Source organism: Trachurus trachurus (assembly GCF_905171665.1).
Source record: "Trachurus trachurus genome assembly, chromosome: 2".
In the NCBI taxonomy this organism is placed as follows: domain Eukaryota; kingdom Metazoa; phylum Chordata; class Actinopteri; order Carangiformes; family Carangidae; genus Trachurus; species Trachurus trachurus.
Window position 1 is genome coordinate 13,601,136 of NC_139914.1, and position 22,768 is coordinate 13,623,903.

Here is a 22,768-nt window from a genome sequence, read left to right on the forward strand (position 1 = left end):
TTATATTAAAACATAAGATAATCAATCAAGAAAGTTTTCTTTCTCTTTTGAAGAGGTACTAATGATAAGTAATTGTACTTGGAGGACCACTTAACCACTTTTCAATCTAGGTCTGCAGGGAGCGCTCCAAACTTGTTAACCGGTGACACCACTGCCATTCATTTCTGTGACAGTGGTGTCACTTGGTAGAAAAGTTTGGAGCACTCTCTGTAGTTTTTAACAACCAAACTGTTGGGTTAAAAAAAACAACCCCAATTTTAACCCAACTGCTGGTTTGAAGAAGGACAAACCCCTTTTTTGGGTTATTTTAACCCAATGGGTTAAGAGAAAAAGAAAAAAAAGAATAACCCAACCCGTTAAAATAAAATTTGGTTGTTTTTTAACCCAACTGTTTTTAGTGTGTATCGTCATCTATTTATAGTGATTTTAAAAGGCTAAAAATACCAACAATATCATGGTTTCCTCCTCGCAGTAATGACAGTGCAGATGGGAAGAGTTCAAATATGTGCAAGATGATCCAGAATCACAATAACTACCCTGGGGCACTTTGTATACTCGAGCTGAGGAACGCCTTCTTCTCTTTTCTCTTTTCTCTTTTCGCCTGACAGTGTTTGGATCACAGCACAAGAACTTGCAGTTTTTTTCAGAGAACAACACCAAGTCTTGCACAGATTGTCGTGGAACAACCTAAGCCAGCAGCGGCAGTTAAACAAACAATATAAAGCGGAACGATAAAGGATTAAGTAGGTCAGGTGGAACTGGGTGACATTGATTAGATGCCGATATCCCCACAGATAATTTTTAGATTTTTGTTGCAGCCGAAGGAGTTTAAAGATATGATGTAAAAACCTACATCATATTTATCTCTCCTCGTCTGTACATGACCCAGTTTAGCAGCCTGGACGACACACTGTGTGATAACTGAGTCTACAGTTTATTAAGTTCCCTGACTTAATTAAAAAATACTTTTTATAAACAAGATAAAGGATTCAGGGAAGCATTAACAAAAGTGAATTAATTAGTCTATTAGTTGAGCAGCAGAAAAACAAACAAACAAGTATTTTGATGGATTTCTCCAGTAAAAATGCTAAACATGCCGTTTTTCTGGGTGGTCCACTGATAGTAGAGCAAAAACAAGAATTTTGCCAACGGGGCCACTGCTTTAGTCATTAATGAAGTGTCATAAAGTCACAATTACGCAACTGTGCCAATGGGTGTTGTGTGAACGAGGGGATCTTTAACTTCTTTCCAGTGTTTTGTAGATCGTCATTTACTTCAGCAACTTCTTCAGGTTCACCAACTTAAACTTAAAGGATTTTTTAGCTTAGCTATCCTACATTTTTACCTTAATTAAACAGTTTCAGAGTAATTGTGATGGTTAAATAAATGACTTGTAACTTGTTATAGGGAGAATGGAGGCTCTCTACCTTCCATGAAGTGTCTCTTTGCTGAAAACCAACCTTCATCTCTGTGGCACCATGACACAAACGCACCCCATAACCAATAATCTCTTGTTTATGACAGATTAGACTATGCAAATATACACATTGTAACGTCGTATATGATATATAACATTATGTACCGCTCTATTGATTGCTTTCTTGCCGGCTTCATTGAAAACAAATGCACATGGCCGGGTGGAGGGTTAGCAAAACAATGGAAAAGTGACCGAACTTGCCCTTTAACGGTCCCATACTGAAACTTGTCTCGTTTTTGTTTGAGGTGTAGATCCATAAGAAGAAAATTAAAAACCAGCGGACAACAAGCCAGTCGACATTCCCCACTGCCTTCTAAATTATGTAATATAAACTATAGCAAACTTCAGGTAAACACTCAGAGAATCATTGAAGGGTGGGTGGTGGGTCCAGGTGGGCTGGGTACAGCCCAAGAGCCCTGGCTGCTTCGTTATGACATCACAAACTTTGATATTTACATAAAATTAAATAGAACCTGAACTATAGGCTATATTTTATACAATCTGGACCTTTAAACGCAACCTCTTTAGCATCACATAGCCTATTCTTCTGAAGTGAAAGTGGTAACTACAGAATGCATTTCCTGAAGGAAATACGGGTGAATGCTGAAAGCTGGAAGCTGAATAAGCTGAATAAAGTTAAGAAACTGCTGAAGCTATCTTGAAGAGATGAAACAATATATGAAATGGTTGGAAATTATTTGAATTGTTGAAGATCAGTATGAAGAATTTATTTAAAACTGATAGTTTGAAACAGGGCCGTTGTATAGGGGAGAAAGGTGATGATAATTCTAGGGGCCCAGCGCCCAGTAGGTCAAAAAAACAGTAGTCTAATATTTGTATGAGACCCTGACTAATAGGCTACTCATAGTAATGCTGCATTAGCATCAAAACAAAGTAGGCTAAATAAAAAATGATAATACATACGTAGTCTAAGAAAAAAAGTGGAAAAGTTAGGGGGTTAGGGGCCCACTTTAGTATTCTTCCAGGGGGCCCAGAATTCCTAGCAACGGCCCTGGTTTGAAAACATTTTTGAACCATTACTAATATAGATTAAACAATAAATTAATTTCAGCATTCACCCAAATTAGAGATTTCTGAGCTACAAAACCTTACAATATTACTTCACAGTCTTTAAGACCAGCTAGAAAAACAACTAATAGAGTTTGTAGAAGGATTTGCAGACTTTAAATAGACTTGAAGGAAGGAGAACTCTTGAAGCTGTGCTGTGATGTTAAAAATAGATACAGTACAAGTTAATTTTGGACATGTTTGACAACTCACCAACTGTGGCAACGGTCTCCAGCTCATCCAGGCTGTATATCCGGTGGTTGGGAGTCGCTTCTCCTGCGGATGGACATGAACCACCACCGCTGCTGCTGCTGCTGCTGCTTTTACTTTCTCTCAGGGAGTTATTAGTCTCACTCACTCCTACTTTTGCTTTGGAGGACGCCATGTCTTCTTTAGTATCTAGATTATTAGAATATCTTGGCTTTATTATAGGCTATGAATATCCGACGGGACGCAGACACAGTTCGTGTTGTTGGAGCATTTCTTGTTTTCAGTCCATTATCTTCTTCTTTGTCCCTTTTGTCCTTTATTCTTGCAGGCGAGGGGTCGAATAGCAGAAAGTAAATAAATACCGTGCAAAGTCAGTTTACGTGAAGTGAGACAAAGCGGCTGCAGACAGGTGCTGTGACATGTAAATTAGCGTTAGCAGCTAAGTTAGCAGCCCATTGCCAGCCAATGGGGAAGAGCAGCACCGCAGCATGTTGGGTAAGAAAAGAAAAGAAAAGGAAGCTCCAGAATAAAGCACCGCCAGCCCGGGAAAACAAAATAAAAATAAGAGTTGTATAAAGCTTAAAGCGGCTCTAACTTCATAAATCTTTCCGCTTCTCGTCCTCAACTTTGCAGCAGACTTGCTCCATTATTATTTGCTATTCCAGCAGCTACAACAACAGAGCAGACAGACCTCACCCAGCAGCAGCAGCGGCTCTATCTTCTCTTCCTCCTCCTGTCCACATCAACCAGGAAGCGACCCGGAAGTCAGCGCCGGATTTCAAAATAAAAGCAGCAAAAGCGGTCGAGTTAATTAAAACAAAGCCCAAGAGAGACTGTCGTTATATACCGTCACTATGGATGCAATTAAATTCATATTGTTATTAGAAAAAAAAAACATTTAAATCGGTGGATGATTGTTAAAAGTAAACTAAAATAAATATATAGTTTATGCAAAAGTTGTCAACTTCCGGTCTGTGCAGCCTGACTGCAGATACCTTGACAAGTCTGGAAGCTTATGGGCTGTGTGTTTACAAAGCCACGCTGGGCTGCATTAACCAATGATGTGTCAGGAAGGGCGTGGCAATAAAGGCAGGTATGATTACGTCACTTATCAGGATATAAACAATTAAATATTTAATAAATAGATCAATTTTTGTTAAAAACTAGTTCACTTAGCACAACATTAAAATTGTAATTGTCACTGAAATGGAAATTGGCAGTTGAGGTCTCATCTATAAGGCAAATTCAACATTATCCAGGATAAGTTTGAGTTATCTGGATTAATTGATCCTTACATTAGCCATCCTAGATAACCTCCAGATATCAGTTTTAACAAATTGTGACTCTAATCCTGAATTCTGAGATGGAAACTAAGATTTCAGTTCTATTAAAATAATAAATCAATAAAAGAAATAAAATAAAATAAATTTTCAATAGTGGAGCTCCACTTCCACTATTCACTATGGCAACAGGTAAATAATAAAAAGCAGAGCCTTGATTTTAACCCAGTGGGACCAGAAATATGAGCAACAGTGAAACACTTATCTTAAAAAAAACAAAAAAACAAGAGCAGAAGAGTCTGAGCTGGAGAAAAGAGCCAATAAATTCCAACTATTACATTTTATTACTGTATGCATTGTTTAGTAGTCTACATTATTTATCAGGCTGATTTTCTTGTAAAGATTTGCAATCTACTTTTTGATAGATTATTTGTTAGATTTATTCACCTGCAGGCTGAGACAACATTCTGCGACAATGAAAATGTAGGTTATATATAATTGTCTAATCTCAACGTAAATTCATTTCACTAATTAGGCTACACTATATCCAATGTATAATATATAGAAATATAATGACATTTAATATGTTCTGTTTCATTTCTATGTATTGACTTTTACTGACGCGCTGTTAAACAGTCCAGCAAATCATGTATCGGTCTAACAAAGCTGCAACAAATACTGTATATTTCAACTCAGATTTCACCTTCCAAAAAGGTTTTTTTTTTTAAATCATCTATCAAAACTCTACACACACAGAACCACTGGCAAATTAACACAAGGCTGCAGATAACAGGATGACCCTGACTGATGACATATTTGAAGTACTAATGGTCACTTTCTCACACTTAATGAAGTGATATAATATAACCAGGGCCGCTGCTAGGAATTCTGGGCCCCCTGGAAGAATACTAAAGTTGGCCCCTGCCCGCTGACTTTTACACTTTTTTCTTCTTAGTCTACGTATGTATTATCATTTTTTATTTAGCCTACTTTGTTTTGATGCTAATGCAGCATTACTATGAGTATTAGTCAGGGTCTTATGCAGAATAATTCAGTCATACAAAGATTAGACTACTGGGGTTTTTTATGGGCCCCTGGAATTATCTTCACATTTCTCCCCTATACAACGGCCCTGCTTAGTAGTAAAAGTAGAAAGTGTTTAAAAACAAGCTACTTTTTATGTATGTATATGTATAAATATACTCATTTTAGGTATAATGAGATTTGTTTTGACTAGAAATGACATTTTGACTAGAAATAAGACAAATATTCTTGGTAAGATATTGAGTTTTTGCAGTGTAGAGATCCAACTCAAATCAACGTTGGATGGTATTTTCCCTCTGAATTAAGAAATCTGCCAGGGACAATTGGAGGACTTATTCAAAGACACAAACAAAAAAATGATTTTCCCTTTGTGTAGCCAGAGGTTTTTGTGTCTAAAAGAAAGTGAATAAATTAAATCACTACTACTGGTCGCTGGGCCCCTAGAATTATCATCACCTTTCTCCGCTGTACAACGGCCCTGGATATAACAGTCATATAGTGAAATTAGAAAGTGAAATTAGAAGAAATAAAAACTGGGAACAGGGAGGAAAGTAAAGTGGTGGCTGATGGGAAAGTTGCAGGAGCGTTCAGTTTCCTCCCTACTGTCAGACTGCAAAGGTCCTGATGCTGTCGCTGCTTGAGAGTTATTAATTCAAACATGGCTCGAGGTGGAGCAGCTCTGCTCACTTTGAAGTCCTTTTAGACCTACAAATGTGTATTTTACACCGACACAACTCCCCTTCGGTGTGACATTAGCCTCCCCTGGACTAAATAAATCACTGTAATTCTCAATATCACAGCCACTTAAAGCGCATACAATGTGTGACATAATAATTATAAAATAAATAAATCATAATTCAGATTCCCCTGATTTGCACATTGAGTTATTTCACAGCTTTAAAGTTTTCGGACCACATTAGCAATGCAAAGCAGAGCAGAGGGGGGCTGCTGTTGGTATTCATGCCGCAGCCTGTTTCTTTCTCTTTTTTTCTCAGACTGTCTGCAGCGTGAACAGAATAAAGATGCGTTTGATTTAGACAGAGGTGGCCTAACATTTGCACTTGTGTCCTCAAGCTGTGAAACTATTTGGAACTCTGCTATGATATTGGCAGAGCTCCTCTGAAGCTGCCTGTCAAACAGAGAAAAGGAAGATTTCACACGGAAAGATAAAGATAAGGTTTTTGTGTGTGTGTGTTTGTGTGAAGAGCCGCCTCTGCTTGAGTTGTCTTGATGGGTGAGGCTTTAAGTAATTATACTAACAAAGAGATATCTGCTAACGATCTGCTTTCATAGAGTTCATTAAAACGACTTCAACGATCAGGGGAGAAGAAGACTTTCTGATATGACATTATTCTGAAACACATTAGGAATGAAAGAGTGAACGACTCGTCCTTGACTGAAGTGTTTGAATCTTATCTTTGTTATCCAGGTGAGATGCGTTCACCACTTAAACAATTAAACCAATTTCTATACAGATTTACTTCTTGAATTTTTAAAGGGATAGTTCAACATTTTTGTTTTGGCCCATTTCCATAATCCCTATAGTCATAGCAGTAGGTTTGTTACCTTTAATTGTCGGTGCAAGCTATTTTTAGAACGGCGGAGCAGAGCCGTGAGCTGCTCAGAGCTACGCTACGGAGGCTCATTATGGGATTTCTTGGTTTCCCTCATCAAACTCATCAAATACACAATCCAACAACTCCACAACGCTCTGGTGGACAAGTTGTGAGCTGCACATTCACCACGCTATGAGATAATAACACAACGTTACCACACAGAGTTGTTTTAGAGGTAAATACAGAGACTGTTGATGAAAAACTGTCCCTGAAGACAACGTGCATCAGCGGTTTTGCATGAATTTCCCTCTAAAACAACTCTGTGTGGTAACGTTGTGTTATTATCTCATAGCGTGGTGAATGTGCAGCTGCTGGGAAACCAAGAAATCCCATAATGAGCCTCCGTAGCGTAGCTCTGAGCAGCTCACCGCTCTGCTCCGCCGTTCTAAAAATAGCTTGCACCGACAATTAAAGGTAACAAACCTACTGCTATGACTATAGGGATTATGGTAATAGGCCAATTTGCCAAAATGTTGAACTATCCCTTTAACAAAAAAAATAAAGCAATACAGTACACAAATCCCCAAATGTGAGTTAGATATTGCAAAAGGATGTAATGACATCAAGATAAGAATATTGCAAAACAAACACGTTGGCGTACACATGATGCTGATGAATGAGACAGATGTCCAGTACAGATATAGAGTGGGACACTTTGAAGCTCTCAGATGATATCACAGTTTTGATCAGTTCCAGGGAGGACGCAAGCTTGTTTGATTCTACAACTGTGGACGACTATAGCTTTCCATTCAAACAACAAAACGACCATCAAAAATGAATGAAACTGACCAGAATATGAGTATATTGAGTGTTTTTTGAGTGTTCATTTGGAATTGCGCTGGATGCAGGGCCGTTGCTAGGAATTCTGGGCCCCCTGAAAGAATACTAAAGTGGGCCCCTTTAAAGAGGGCCCCCTAAAGAAAAAAAGTGGAAAAGTCAGGGGGACTTTTCCACTTTTTTTCTTAGACTACGTATCATGTTTTATTTACTTAGTTTTGATGCTAATGCAGCATTACTATGAGTATTAGTCAGGGTCTAAGCAGAATAATTCAGTCATACAAAGATTAGACTACTGGGGTTTTTTGTGGGGCCCACTGGGCGCTGGGCCCCTAGAATTATCATCACCTTTCTCCCCTATACAATGGCTCTGGCTGGATGTATGGCTTCTGAAATGTGCTTTAAATCATCTGTTTAAAGACCCCACATAGTAGCCTATAAGGGTAGATGTCCATGTGTTGTTTGCTTATAAAGCAGGTCTAAGTCCTACAATAATACTGTGAAAGTATCCCATAGAATTTCAAATTATAAAAGGATTATTATTTCTTCTATCTGTTGTGGGTCACATAAAAGGGTAAGGACAAACAAATTGGAGGCCAATTTAAAACCTTACTATGAACACAGCTTGAATGCAAAACTGGTCCCAGGTATGGTTTTAGAGTAGCGCTTTCCCTAAGACCTTCACAGTTTTAAACATGACAGCATGAAAGGCGTAAATAATTGCATGAACGATGGTTAAGCGTTGCGCCATCGCTAGGGTCACACGGCCTATAAGCTTTCTGGCACAGAGCTGTCATAAGGGGAAAGCAGAAGCAATGAAGGTCATAGCTGAATATAAGAAATTCATACAGACAGTCAGAATCAGAGAGAAAGAGAATTATCCTCGCTGAACTTTTGCCAAAGCCTCTTTAAACAAGACCACAATCTTTTCCCTGAGCTTTACCGAGTGTACAGAGCTGCTGACACGGAGCTATGCAAACATTCATCATGTTTTAGTCATCAGGTACATAAAGAAAGGAAATACATTTGTAGAGAGTATTTCTTCAGATATGTTTGGTATGAGCGGTTTTTGTGCTGACAGAGAGCAGCGGTGGCCCCGGAGGAAAAGTCGTTTGATCACTGAATTGATCAGGACTCGTTCTCTGGTGGCCACGAAAATCATATCAACTTTCACTGCAGTCTGACCAGTAGTCGTGTAGCTTCTATGCTAATAAAGACAGATTTTAAAGGAGCTATTAGTAAGTTTTGTCAAGTCTTTCTAGATACCCCACATTAGCCTTATCAGCTGTTTTCTTAAAGGAATAGTTCAACAAAAACATGAAATTCAGTCATTATTGACTCACCCCCATGCTGATGAATACTCTGGAGTAGTTTTTTATTCAGTGCATCTGGAGATCCGGGAGGCGGGTTCGTAGTCAAATGAAATCCTTCTATTAGTCCAGGCAATCTAGCTCATTTTGGACCCAAAAATAGAATGTTTTTCACCATACATCATTTCTTTGAGGTGTCAGAACAACATACTAAAAGTCCTAAATTGGGGAAATATGTTTAGAAATGTTACTTTTCATGTATACTTTCATTGTGTACTAAATTTTTATTGTGGTAGGAGCAAAGGAAAAAAAAAAAAAGCCTATTCGGATGTATTTTGGACATATTCCATTAGTGTATTGCTCATTTGCATATTCAAATTCATTTTCAAAGAAACTTGTAATACAAAAAATGTTACATTTCATAGATACTTTCATTGTGTAAAGTTTCATTGTGATAGGAGTAAAGGAAAGAAATTGCGCCATTGGGATGTATTGTTGTCTGGCCTTATTGGCACCATTGACTTTATACAGTAAATCAATCTTGGATTGATGAGAATTAAACATATTTCCCGAACTAGGATTTCTTAGGACTTTTAGTATGTTGTTCTGGACACCTCATAGAAATGATGTGTGGTGAAAAACATTCTGTTACAATTAGTCTGTCGGAAAACGCTATTTTGCCTGGATTATATAAGAGTCAATATAGAATGAGAGTCAAGAGTCAAAAAGGTCCATAAAACTACACAAAAACCTTGTAATATTCCTCCACACTGCTCGTCTGCTGCAATCCAAGTGTCCTGAAGGGATATAGTCCAGAGTTTACTCAAAACAACGTCATTTAGGACATTTTTACAGCCTAAACAGTCCTGTATAGGATTTGCCTGGTGCACGCTCTCACGTTCATGCAATGTGTGCATCGTGCCCAACACAAAAATGTCCTAAATTACGTTGTTTCGAGTAAACTCTGGACTATATCCCTTCAGGACACTTGGATTGCAGCGAACGAGCAGTATGAATGAATATTACAAGGTTACAATGACTGAATTTCATTTTTTGGCGAACTATTCCTTAAAGCCCCCTTAGCACCGGCCAAAAAACCCATTTAAACCCGCTAAATATCGGCTTCAAAAAAACAAAAATTTTTTAGCATTAGCATAGCAACACAGGCCTGGTATATACAGTGTTTTGAGTCGTTTTTGGTGGATCCATGAGTACGTAGATATTTCTTGAAAGGATTGGTTATTTTTTTCTCAATGATTAAAGGGATAATTCAACATTTTGGCAAATTGGCCCATTGTCATAATCGCTATAGTCATAGCAGTAGGTTCGTTACCTTTAATTGTCGGTGCAAGCTATTTTTAGAACGGTGGAGCGGAGCGGCGAGCTGCTCAGGGGTATGCAATGGAGGCTAAGGGAATTTCTTGGTTTTCCTCATCAAATACACAATCCAACAACTCCAAAAGGCTGTCGTGGACAAGTTGTGACCTGCACATTCACCACCCTATGAGATAATAACACAACGTTACGACAGAGTTGTTTTAGAGGGAAATTCATGCAAAACCGCTGATGCGCGTTGCCTTCAGGGACAGTTTTTCAGCAGCAGTCTCTGTATTTACCTCGAAAACGGCTCCGTTTCGTAACGTTCCATTATTATCTCATAGCGTGGTGATTGTGCAGGTCACAACTTGTCCACGAAAGCGTTTTGGAGTTTGGGGATTTTGTATTTGATGAGTTTGATGAGGGAAACCAAGAAATTCCTTTTTTTTTGCCAAAATGTTGAACTATCCCTTTAAGAAAAATACCATTTTGGGTGAAGCTCCGTTTCCGTGTGAACAAGGCCTTAAGTTCTTAAAGAGGCTAGCCTGGTTAGCATTATCATTTTGACAGTTGGGGACAGCCCTTGGCATGTTATGCTAATGCTAATGCTAAATTCCCCATGTTTCCTCCAGACTGGTACTGTAGGTTAACAGCTGTCGATGCTGACGACGTCGTATAGCGACAGTAAAACGTAACGGCTCCTTTAAAGTCACAGTGTGTTCTTGGTCAAAAAGTATTTCTCTAGCATGTAACGCCTGAGCAGGCCCGGCTCTTGCCATTTTGGTGCCCTAGGCGAGATTACTCCCAGGCGCGCCCCCCCCCCCCCCCCCCCCCCCAACAATGATCAATAATGATTATAATGATAACGTACCAGTGTATCTGTATGTCCCCTCTGACCCCGAGATACACAACTTGCACAACAATCAGTAAAATGTCATTAAGTAAATCCTGGGTAAAGACATGAAAAAAATGAGTCTACAGTCATGAGAATAACCTGTTGTGATGCTTGAAATGGGTATACGAAAGTCTGGGCTTCACAAAAGCAGTGGAATATACTGTATGAATAAAAGCTAATAGATACGTGTGGAAAACACGTCAAAATGACATTTTGTGAAATTGCTTTTTGAGCATAAATGTTATCTGTCATTCTATTTTCACCAAATGTCTCAAATGTAAAATAAAAGAAGCTAAATATTAACTTAACATTACATTTCAAACTTCATGACATGTGTGTAGCCCTAAATGAGAAATTAGCTTTTTTTCTCCAAACAAAATATCAACTAAACAGACAAAAAACACAACATTTAGGCTACAATATTTAACCTATATAATGTACCCTAGCCTATATATGTCACTGTGGTGCTGTTTAAGAGGTAAAAAAAATGGTTTGAGAGCTCAGCAGGTCTGGAGCTGGAGCTGTGGCCCTGCTGTCTGAGCAGGCTGAAGTCTCAACTCTCTCTTCTTTTTTCAATATCTTCCTCATCAAATGAGTCAGAACTTTCAGCCTCTGAAGCACCTTCATCCTCCTCACTGCTTCTCTCTCTCTCCTAACGATTCTGCGGGTTCGAAGCGCTTCACAGCTGTTCTTTTGATTGACAGGTCGTCAAGGGCGGCGTAAAATGACCGAAATATAAACAAAAACATATCGAGACGGTCGCGCAAACGAGCCGGCATTTGTGCCGACTTTGAGGATTAATGCAACCAAGTATCCACACATCTAATTAAAAATGTGGCGTTTCTAACAAGAAAACGGCTTGAAAGCATTCCTACTGCAGACAGGTACCTCTGCTGTGTGTGTGACTGCGGGGAGAGCGGAGGGCAGTACCAATGGGCATGTGGGGGAGAGAGGGGGGGGGGGGGGGGGGGCGACTTAGTAATAATGTTGTAACATATTATATTATTACTTTTTAATAGGTATTGCTTTACATTTAAATTAACGTGGGGTTATTTTTTGTATTAAGAAATAATAGTACCAACTAGTATAAAAATAGTGAAAGTTACACTTTTTTTTCTTTCCCATTTGTGGCGCTGGCGCCCCCTGGATGGACGGCGCCCTTAGCATTTGCCTATACGGCCTATGCCACGGGCCGGCCCTGCTCCTGAGTGCTGCTCCTCTCTGCTCTGCGGGGGTCGTAGTGTGCTGCCACCACCATTATCAATCTCATAAGTGCTTCTCCCATCTGCTGAAGTCAGTCATACTGTAATATGACCATCCGACTGTGTCATTTGCCTTTGCAAACTGTTCCCCTCTGATCCCCCCCCCCATACTCATACATCCCCCACCAGATTTCATGTCTCTAGAAGTTTTCCCTCCTGCTCTTAATGTTGCCTCCTGGCCAGCGTTTTAACTGTAGCGCTATCAGGATGGTGATGGGGGGGGGGCACTGTGAAGTGTAGAAAGTGTCGGGCTTAAGCCGCTTGATATCATAATGGTCTCCTCATAAATCTGCCCAGTGGTCATAATTAAAGTTGGCTCTCAAATGAATTCTCATCGTCCCTGTCTTAACAAAGCCTTTTCCTGTATTCAAGGAGGAATCAAAGAGAGAAGGGGGGATATAACAGACTACTGCAAAACCTAAGCTTTAATCAGGATTTTGGAAGAATATTATAAGTGGAGCTGTTAATAACAAATGTAAGAAAGTAGGAACATGACTCTGTGCCCATAAAAAAAACTATGTGAACATGTTTTCACTAGAGGAACCCTTCCTATCTGTAGAATTTTATTACAACCCATGAGAAGCCTTCCATCCTCGATCACAGTTATGACATTCAGTGTATTAAACATGGACTTGCAGGGCCGTTGCTAGGAATTCTGGGGCCCCTGAAAGAATACTAAAGTGGGCCCCTGACTTTTCCACTTTTTTTCTTAGACTACATAGTATTGTAATTTTTTATTTAGCCTACTTTGTTTTGATGCTAATGCAGCATTACTATGAGTATTAGTCAGGGTCTAAGCAGAATAATTCAGTCATACAAAGATTAGACTAATGGGGTTTTTTGTGGGCCCCACTGGGCGCTGGGCCCCTAGAATTATGTTAGTCCCGATTCTGTCCACACATGTTCTCAGAATGTGATAAGCAACATGTGTGTGTGTGTGTGTTGTTGTTCAGGCATGTATCTAATGCAACAGACCTCACTGACAGACTAAGAGAACTCAGCAGTTACATTATGTCCTTGTTTATCAGGCTAGAGTCACACTATCTGGCTTCATGTTCACACACATCAGTGCGTTCAAGTACTAAATTAGAATACATGATATCTCAAAACATACATCACGTCATTCAAGTATAAAAACAGAGTACATAACGTCCCAGAACATATCCAACTGTAACAATCCCCCTTTTGACACAGTTTTATTATGTAAATCAAATCGAAGTAGGGACGTTATCCCTGTATTGTATCACATCTACTGGCGGTCGCCATCCCAGCAGGCCCCCAAACTGTAGGTGACCACATTCTTTAAGATGTAACACAACCAGGCAGGAGATTTTTTAGGTATCCCCCTTTTGATATAAATCAGTCATATCAACGTCAAGAGTTGATATTCCTGTGTTTCTGACACAAACGGGAGCTTTCCCACTGCACCTGAACACACCGCGTACGGCAACTTGGGTCTAGCGCAAGACTTTGAATTAGATTGAGTTTTACAAACATGTCAGCTTGCTAGAAGTAAATAAACTTCTGGGTGCATGTTTGAGTCTCCATCTGATGCTATCTGTGGCTTTGAGGGATGGAAACAGCCTAAGCAGCAGAACTTGCATCCGCTCCCATTCATTGCTGCTGTGGCGATGCGGGGACAGACACAACTACCGCAAAACAGGAGCAATTAAACAGAAAATCTTCAGAAATCTTCCTTCTTTTAGACCTAAAATGTTAGGAAAATAGCCTACACCCCCGAGTTGAAATTGCCCGGAATTGTCCTTTAAAACTGAAAACGATAAGATCAAAGTCATAATTATGAAATCAATGTCAACACAACTATAACTTTCCATCTCATAATATTAAGATTTTTGCCGTAAAATCTCTCAGTTGCCGATACAGGAAACACCCGCATGGTGAAAAGTCGACATGTGGGTAAAAGCGAGGAGGCAAACATCCACATGAGGTCTTTGACTGAGGTTAATTAAAGCTGGATGGACTTCATGTTTGCATGAGATCCAGATATTGACTTTATGGCCTCTGATAAAATGTCAAGAAACGAGGCCTATGGGTTACGCTCCAGTATTAAAGGATGAAGCTTTGGCAGCCGTCCACTGGCCTAGTGTGATTCTAAATACTTCTATGTGGGCGTCAAACCGCTCTGTGCTTATTTCGTTACACAATAATTCTCATTTATATCAACAACGTGCAGATTTGTGAGGGCAACGCTGCTAATAGCATCAGATCCAGAGTATTTTAGCTTCAAATGAGACAGAGCGAGAGTGACTCCAGTGTTTTCAGCACCATCAAAAATGATACATCCATAATAGTAACTGGTGCCCTGAGTTTACTTGAATTGGACAGACTGTGCTTGATCTCCCAACAAACTGATTTGATGTTCTCCCGCTCTCTCATCTCCGACCAGTGAACGCAGCAGGACAGAGTTGTCAGGGCTGCGGAGGAAAAATAGAGCAGCCCTGACAACTGAGCGATCCAGACTGACAAAGCCCGAGGCCAGCCAGCCATTCTCATTATCCATCTGCCTCAATTTGGATGAAAACCCAACGTTTCTGTTACACTGTAACCCTCGTTTTTTACAAGAGGAACAGACAGAAGAGATGTAATCTAATCCAGGCTAATTATACCGTGTTTGCTAACTTTTGGAATCCAGAAACAATAAGCAACATTTTAACATGAAGATAATAATAGATGACATTTCCTGCATTCTCTGTATTGCAAGGATATTTGTGCTTATATACCATTCAAAGCTAGGTAATGATCTAAAGGTCACAGCTCCAAGGGCCATACACAAACTTCCTATCTTAAAGGTCCCATATTGGATATTTAAAGCAGCTATAGGTTCTTTATTGATACTGTGAAAGTATCAAAGCACTCAGTCCACAGAGAAATGCGAAGTCTCTATTCAGAAACAGAGCTTTAAAGGGATAGTTCAACATTTTGGCCCAAATTGGCCCAGATTCTCTCATCAAACTCATCAAATACACAATCCAACAACTCCACAACGCTCTGGTGGACAAGTTGTGACCTGCACATTCACCACGCTATGAGATAATAACACAACGTTACCAGGCAGAGTTGTTTTAGAGGTAAATTCATGCAAAACCGCTGATGCGTGTTCCTGTCGGGAGCAGCTTTTCGGCAAGCAGTCTCTGCATTTCCCTCTAAAACAACTCTGTGTGGTAACGTTGTGTTATTATCTCATAGCGTGGTGAATGTGCAGGTCACAACTTGTCCACCAGAGTGTTTTGGAGTTGTTGGATTGTGTATTTGATGAGTTTGATGAGGGAAACCAAGAAATCCCATTAGCCTCCGTAGCGTAGCTCTGAGCAGCTCACGGCTCTGCTCTGCCGTTCTAAAAATAGCTTGCACCGACAATTACTGTAAAGGTAACGAACCTACTCCTAAGACTATCGAGATGATATGTCAATGGGCCAATTTGCCAAAATGTTGAACTATCCCTTTAAAATGAGCCGTTTTAACTTTCGTAACTTTGTGATGTCACAACAATGATCTGGTTTGCATCTTTCTTACTAGTCTTTCCGAAAGGTTTGATCGCTGTTGTAGGCTATACTGTATCTTGCCAGCCATATGACTTGCTAGCTGGTTAGCATGCTAGCTAAGAAGCCAAGCTGAAGTGATGCTAATGTTGACTCTGTGTAGCAACAGCAAAACTAGACATGATATAGTTAGCCTACAAATAGTTAAGCCCGGTACTAATGTTATTCATCACCCTGTACATAGTGGTGCCAGGCTCTGTATTTACCTACTGAGGCTCCACCATTTTAACTGGAGTTTGTTTTTTACATCACAAATAACTGCTTATACCAGGGTTGCCAACTCTCACGCATCTGGCGTGTGTCACACGCTTTTAGGTCCTGTCTCACGCTCTCACGCCAAAATCAAGCGATTTGGCAAAAAAAAAAAAAAAAATTTTAAAGCAAGCTTTGGCACTCATCAATAGGCTCTCTGATTGGTGTGCGCGATGCTTATCCGCGTGTCGATTGGACGGCTGCTCAAGCCTGTGATCACAGCACAGTAGGACGGGGAGTTGTCGATCCGCGACCCCACCCCCCCTCCCCCAACAGCGGCACGGTGCTGAAGCCTGGACCCGACTTGGTCCGAATCCGATGGCCAAAAAAAAGAGGGAGAGAGCGAAGCCCGAGACACAACCTGACCTGACCGAGTTATGTTTTCGGACTGAACGCGGCTCGAACTGACGCCTGCGGTCGGGCTGGTTGGGCCAGTCCGGTGAAAACTATAAAATCAAGATGCAGACTGGGTAGCCCAAAAGTACAGCCAAGCAGCTCAGTCCAGAGAGCAGAGGAGAGAGAGACAGCGCAGCAACAGGTGTGTGTGTGTGTGTGTGTGTGTGTGTGTGTGTGTGTGCGCAACTGCGCATGCATGCACGTGTGCCATACCTGCAAACTCCGAATGGGTAGAATGTTTATTACAGAAGAGAAACACACATTTCAGGACCTGACTTGTATCATCAGGCTGTAATAGAAGACTGAAAATCACAGGACGTGTCTGTTCTGTCCTTTCATATATTAAAAGGCTCAATAGGCTGGTCCAGGCCAAAAGCCAGAGCTCCCCACTAGACCAGTTTCATACACTCCAGCCATACAATGATAGGAACCACAGATCTGCTTTTTTCCCTGTTATCTGAAGCAAATGTTGTGTTTTCCCTTTATTTTCTTCTCAGAGTACACCAGAATGCTTCAAATACATGTTAAAATCACAATTTTTTCCTGGGGGGTGCCCCCAGACCCCCCTAGAGGGATAATGTATAATGTATAATGTATAGGTGTGTGTGTGTGTGTGTGTGAGAGAGAGAGAGAGAGAGAGAGAGAGAGAGAAAAAAAAACTACAATAAACATAACTATTATTATTATAGACAACCCCCCCCCCCCCCCCCCCCCCCGCCAACAAAATCTCACTCCAGCCCAGGACCAAAAGTTGGCAACCCTGTTATACTCTGGTGCATCCTAACAAACCGTGAATCTTGAACAGTTTGCAAATGCGTACATGGTTTGGTCATTTTACATCTGCTTGCTCTTGTTCTAGATCAGAACGACTTGCTTTTCAAAGACTACCCAGCTCATTTTGTATCACCCAATTGGAAATTTTCAATTTTCCTGCAATTTGGCACTTGGAGAGTTTTCTGCACTCAGAAAACAATTTGGCCCTAAACTGCTTCACTAAGCTCTTTTTTCTTGCTGCTGCAAACAACAAAATGGAAGAACAGCAGCAGTAGCACCAGTCCCATATTGTGGCCTGGACGTACAGAATACAACAGCATATACAGCAATGAGTTGAATACAGATAAAAATCCCTATTCTCTTATCAAATATAGAGAGATAACACAGAAGATGAGCTGTGGAGAAGCCACATGGGAGGTCCAGGAAAGAAAAAGATGTCTTTTCATACATTTTGTTACTTTGTCTGAGGCTCATCAGAAGATGATTGGTCTTTGAAGAGAGCAGTGTTGATCTCTAGAGACATAGCCATGTTATAAAAAAAGGAAAATACTGATTCCCAATGCAGATGGGAAGTGGCTACATGTCAGTAACAATCATATTTTTTATGCCTTTATAATACAAAAAGGTGTAAAATGTCCTCTGAGCATAGACACAGTCGGCAAGCAAGGAAACGTCACTTCCGGTCAGGGCCGTGGGGGAAAACAAACCGTGTCCCCCATACACACTCATGCAAAAACGCGGCATTTTAAACCTTTGTCAAAGGCTTTTTCGCCGTCCTGTCTTAGTTTTAATCACATGTATATGCTGACAGAGAGCTATATTTTTAGAAACTCATCACGATCTGGGTCGATTGTTGTCCGTACATTTAAAAATATTAGGTATTTCACAGTCAGTCATATTTGTCTTCCCCCACGGCTCTGACGCTCTCTTAGTCGCCGCCGGCGGCTCTAGACACTCGTAGACACTGCCTGAGTTATTGTGTATTATTTTGCACCGCAAATAAATTCAAAAACCACAACCTGAACTTTTATATCGGAACTTCGCTCATCTTCTCCAAACGTGTAACGCTCTGACCGGAAGTGAAGGTTGCCGACCCTGCTGACTCGGTGTAGGCTATGGCTGTGAAAACTTTATATTTTAAGATGTACGGACAGCAATCGACCCAGATCGTGATGAGTTTTCTAATATATAGCTCTTTGTCAGCATATACATGTGATTAAAACTAAGACAGGACGGCGAACAAGCGTTTGACAAAGGTTTAAAATGCCGCCTTTTTGCATGAGTGTGTATGGGGAAAACGGTTTGTTTTCCCCCACGGCCCTGACCGGAAGTGACGTTTCCTTGCTTGCCGACTGTGTCTATTGCTATGTCTTCAGACCAGATTACTTCAGTGACTCGCTATCGGAAAATTTCAAGATGGGCAGGGCTAAAAAATCTTTAAAGTGATATGCCAACATTTTTTTTCCGTGTCTTGCCTCACTCCCGAGTCCATGACCAGCAGATAGACACCATCCTTTCGACAGTGCGTGCAGTAACAAGGGAGATAGAGCCGTATCGCCCGTAATTAGCTTAGCTCAAACACTGGAAGTGTATGGGTAGTGTTAGCCTGCCTCCTACCTGAGCTGAAATCAGCAGTCAGAAGCTGATTTCATTTTAGCTCTAAACTCTGTAAATATATCACTTTATCCACATTTCAAACATGTTTAGGTGAGAAAGTAGCCGTTTAGATCAGCAGTGTGTCGTTAATTTGTCTAAATACCAGCTGTTTACAATTTTGTTCGGACGAATTCGGCGCTACTCAAGCTAGCCGTTGTGACCAACGCACTTCCGGTTACTTTCACAAAATAAAACACCCGTTGCCCTTTACATACAGAAAACCATGACGATAGAATTTGTGCTTTTACTTTGAAATAGGAAGCTAACCTACCCTCGATGTAGCTAGCTTGAACCAAAATAAAGCGTCTTTGCTTGAACCCTCCGTTTTGACCGATCTCGTCCCGTTAGCGGCATTTGACCGCTCAAGATGCCTCACCGGAGAGTTTTGTCAGCTCTGAGACCAAGATCGGTCCGTTTAGAGTTGCTAGGCTACCTTTACCCACCTTTACCAATACACTTCCAGTGTTTGAGCTAAGCTAATTACGGGCGATACGGCTCTATCTCCCTCGTTACTGCACACACAGTCTAAAGGATGGTGTGTGTCTATCTGCTGGTCATGGACTCGGGAGTGAGGCAAGACATGAAAAAAAAAATGTTGGCGTATCCCTTTAAAAAAAAAAAAAAAAAGCTTTGGCGTATAATGTAATACCTGTGCTCAGTCTGCAGCTATTTTTGTTTCAAAGCTGTGATCTCAGTGTGAACACTCTGCTGCATTGGCACCACACAAAAAGAGCCATCTATGTCATTTTAAGGGCAATTTGTGTCGGCCTATTTCTGACAAGCACCACTTGGTCGCCGCCGAGTTGCAAAGTGGACATTGTTTCAGTTACACAGTGAACGTCTGACCATCTGTCGCTATATACTGCGGGGCCCGGCCAGTGCTGAAGCAGTGCCCGTGATGTTTAATGAATAAACCCGGATCTCTGAGCCATGCTGAATGCATCCCCTTCCCTCCTGAACAGCCAGGATGGCTCGAGGGCCAGGCGTGCTCTCCAGAGCGTATACCCGCTATCCCACCACCTCTCGAGACGAGCGTTTCAGATAAGCTCCGAGTGTTTGATGGGAAAAACTGTCACCCTCCCTTTATCAATCTCAAACAGAGAGCTTTTTTTTTTTTTTGCACCATTATTCTGCGCTCTAACTGATAAGGTGTGGAGAGCCCAGAGTTGTGTGAAAGACATATTGTGCAGGCTTGCGGTTTGCAAAGATAAAATGGGAGTGAAGCACAAAGGTCAAAGGCATCCCAAGAAAACACCGACTGAGACCCGCTATCGGAAACATGGTCCTGGATAACATTCAGCAATGTTGTTAGCGCATTAATGCTAATTTAGTTTCAGTAATGATGTTAGATTCAGGGAGGAAGAACAATCCTCTACTAAATCTGATTTTTCCGGTGTGTTCAAATGACACTCAGTTGACTAAATACTTCAGAACTCAAATAAAAGCTATTTTGCAGTCGTATTACCCACTAAAGCCAACTAGAACTTCTAAAGACCATAGGAAGCCTAACTCTATCTCATTGCTATAGAAGCCCATGTTAAAGGGATAGTTCAACATTTTGGCAAATTGGCCCATTGCCATAATCCCAATAGTCATAGCAGTAGGTTCGTTACCTTTATTTGTCGGTGCAAGCTATTTTTTAGAACGGCGGAGCAGAGCGGCGAGCTGTTCAGAGCTACGCTACGGAGGCTAATGGGATTTCTTGGTTTCCCTCATCAAACTCATCAAATACACAATCCAACAACTCCGCAACGCTCTGGTGGACAAGTTGTGACCTGCACATTCACCACGCTATGAGATAATAACACAACGTTACCAGACAGAGTTGTTTTAGAGGGAAATTCATGCAAAATAGCTGAGTCACGTTGCCTTCAGGGGCAGTTTTTCAGCAGGCAGTCTCTGTATTTACCTTAAAGGTAACAATTAATTCAAGGTAACAATCTATACTAGAGTAAACTATCCCTTTAAAATGCTCAACTTTACAGCAGAGATAAACATCTTTAAAGCCTGCTTGGTCCCTCATAAAAACTTTAAGAAAGGTGAATTTTTATACAACTCACCTGTTTAAGGCTTAAAGTTTTGCATGATTGATGCTTAGGCACCGAAACGTATTGATTCAAGAGGTACTGGACTGGTAAATTTGGCTTCATCTAGGAGGAGGGTTATCCAGATTGCAAATCATAATCAATTAATGTGATTTTCTGTTATTTATATTTTATTTTTTTGTATTTTTTCAGGTATTAGAGCAGAAAATGGAGGCTACATGTGCATCGTAATGTCTTAAATGCTCAGAACAAGGGTCAATTAAAAACACATGACTGATATGGGTACTTTAACCGATTCCCACAGATCATTTCTAGTATAAATTACTTGCATCAAAAGGCAAACTCACAATCCAGCAAGGCAGGCGTCATATACAGACTCAGACAACTCATTATCATGGCTGGCTAAGTTGACCGTTCTCGGTGCCAAAATGATCCGGGAAATGTCCCGCTACTCCTGACAGCCTGTCCGCCACTGGTCTTCCATATGTCCTTCCCCCCAGCTACATCATGGTGGTGAGCATCTGGTGGCCCAGTCTGGACCCACAGCACAGGCCATAGCATGAAAAAGAAAACAACACGGGGCTCCGAGTATATGATGATGAAACCACTCCCCACGAGGAAGGGAATGGAGTTGAGGTTAGAGGGCAAACAACTGAGTAACCCTTAAAGCCAAGTTACCAGTCACCAGCAGGGGGTGGGTGTGTGTGTGTGTGGGGGGGGGGGGGGGGCACAAAAGTGATACGCCAACATTTTTTTTTTCATGTCTTGCCTCACTCCTGAGTCCATGACCAGCAGATAGACACCATCCTTTCGACTGTGCGTGCAGTAACAAGGGAGATAGAGCCGTATCGCCCGTAATTAGCTTAGCTCAAACACTGGAAGTGTATGGGTAGTGTTAGCCTGCCTCCACCTAAAGTCGCTAATTAGCTTAGCTCAAACGCTGGAAGTGTATGGGTAGTGTTAGCCTGCCTCCACCTAAAGTCATCAGAGAAACTCTTCAGCAACTCTAAACGGGCCGATCTTGGTCTCAGAGCTGACAAAACTCTCCGGTAAGGCATCTTGAGCGGTCAAATGCCGCTAACGGGACCAGAGCGGTCAAAACGGAGGGTTCAAGCAAAGACGCTTTATTTTGGTTCAAGCTAGCTACATCGAGGGTAGGTTAGCTTCCTATTTCAAAGTAAAAGCACAAATTCTATCGTCATGGTTTTCTGTATGTAAAGGGCAACGGGTGTTTTATTTTGTGAAAGTAACCGGAAGTGCGTTGGTCACAACGGCTAGCTTGAGTAGCGCTGAATTCGTCCGAACAAAATAGTAAACAGCTGGTATTTAGACAAATTAACGACACACTGCTGATCTAAACGGCTACTTTCTCACCTAAACATGTTTGAAATGTTGATAAAGTGATATATTTACAGAGTTTAGAGCTAAAATGAAACCAGCTTCTGACTGCTGATTTCGGCTCAGGTAGGAGGCAGGCTAACACTACCCATACACTTCCAGTGTTTGAGCTAAGCTAATTACGGCGATACGGCTCTATCTCCCTTGTTACTGCACGCACAGTCGAAAGGATGGTGTCTATCTGCTGGTCATGGACTCGGGAGTGAGGCAAGACACGGGAAAAAAATGTTGGCATATCCCTTTAAAGGCGTGTTTTAGAATCACTCCTTTGCTGCTGTTTGTTTACAAGCGCAAAAAGAAAATAGTTCTGTGGTCAGCGTTGGCACAAACTCGGCCTCATTTGGTGTCGTCACCTCTTAGGTGAAGGACACTGCTACATATTGTTACAGACATTTTGAATAAGTTTTCTAATTAGGGCCATCGCTTGATTA

The 22,768-nt window shown here is 41.1% G+C and overlaps 1 protein-coding gene and 1 long non-coding RNA gene across 2 annotated transcripts in view; one reads left to right on the top strand and one right to left on the bottom strand.

Annotated features, from left to right (window-relative positions):
- The window catches only part of prkx (protein kinase X-linked), a 45,408-nt gene extending 41,961 nt beyond the window's left edge, over nucleotides 1-3,447 (bottom strand). The window contains exon 1 of the mRNA XM_083989205.1: nucleotides 2,759-3,447. Coding sequence (XP_083845331.1) covers nucleotides 2,759-2,930 — 172 coding nt within the window. The 5' untranslated portion in view covers nucleotides 2,931-3,447. The remainder of the gene's footprint in view (nucleotides 1-2,758) is intronic.
- Nucleotides 2,220-22,768, top strand: part of LOC310999124 — a 355,538-nt gene continuing 334,989 nt past the window's right edge. The window contains exon 1 of the long non-coding RNA XR_014596034.1: nucleotides 2,220-2,283. This is a non-coding gene — a long non-coding RNA (uncharacterized lncRNA). The remainder of the gene's footprint in view (nucleotides 2,284-22,768) is intronic.